This window comes from Penaeus monodon, chromosome 32 (assembly GCF_015228065.2).
Source record: "Penaeus monodon isolate SGIC_2016 chromosome 32, NSTDA_Pmon_1, whole genome shotgun sequence".
Lineage (NCBI taxonomy): Eukaryota > Metazoa > Arthropoda > Malacostraca > Decapoda > Penaeidae > Penaeus > Penaeus monodon.
In genome coordinates, this window is record NC_051417.1 from 8,918,607 (window position 1) to 8,919,136 (window position 530).

At 34.3% G+C, this 530-nt stretch overlaps 1 protein-coding gene across 2 annotated transcripts in view; it reads left to right on the plus strand.

The window, feature by feature from the left end:
* The window catches only part of LOC119593476 (exosome complex exonuclease RRP42-like), a 54,931-nt gene that overhangs the window by 53,964 nt on the left and 437 nt on the right, over positions 1 to 530 (plus strand). For both annotated transcript variants that reach the window (XM_037942411.1, XM_037942412.1), the window contains exon 5: positions 303 to 461. In XM_037942411.1, the coding sequence (XP_037798339.1) occupies positions 303 to 461 (159 nt within the window). The remainder of the gene's footprint in view (positions 1 to 302; positions 462 to 530) is intronic.

Sequence of the window (530 nt, forward strand, 5' to 3'; positions counted from 1 at the left end):
AACATGCTAGTATTAGAATCAGTCAAAATATATGTAGAGCATTGCACACATTGTGAACCCATTCAAAGCTTTAAATTTTAATACAAAATGGGAGTATGTAAAATCTGGAAAATCATATATTCCATGATTCTTAACACACATTGCATGAGATATGTCTCAATAGAGTAAATACTGCAACAGGATTATGTTTTACATTCATTTCATAATGCATGTAAGTCATTGAGAAGCTTTAAACACAGGGTATCACACATTACTGATAGGTGGTTGTCTAACTTCAGTGCTTTTTTTTTTCTTGTTTATAGATAACAGAGAATTTGACAGTAGTTGACCCCACACCAGAAGAGGAGTGTTGTGGACCAGTTCGAGTTGTGGTGAGTGTTACACCACAAGGTTTCATCACAGCAACACAGCAGTTTGGCTCCGGGACATTTAACCCACAGACTTTAACTGCATCTTTAAAGGTAAGTAGTGTAAATTAATTATATTCACTGTTAATGATGATATTCAAAATAGATGTAGTACTGGGATAT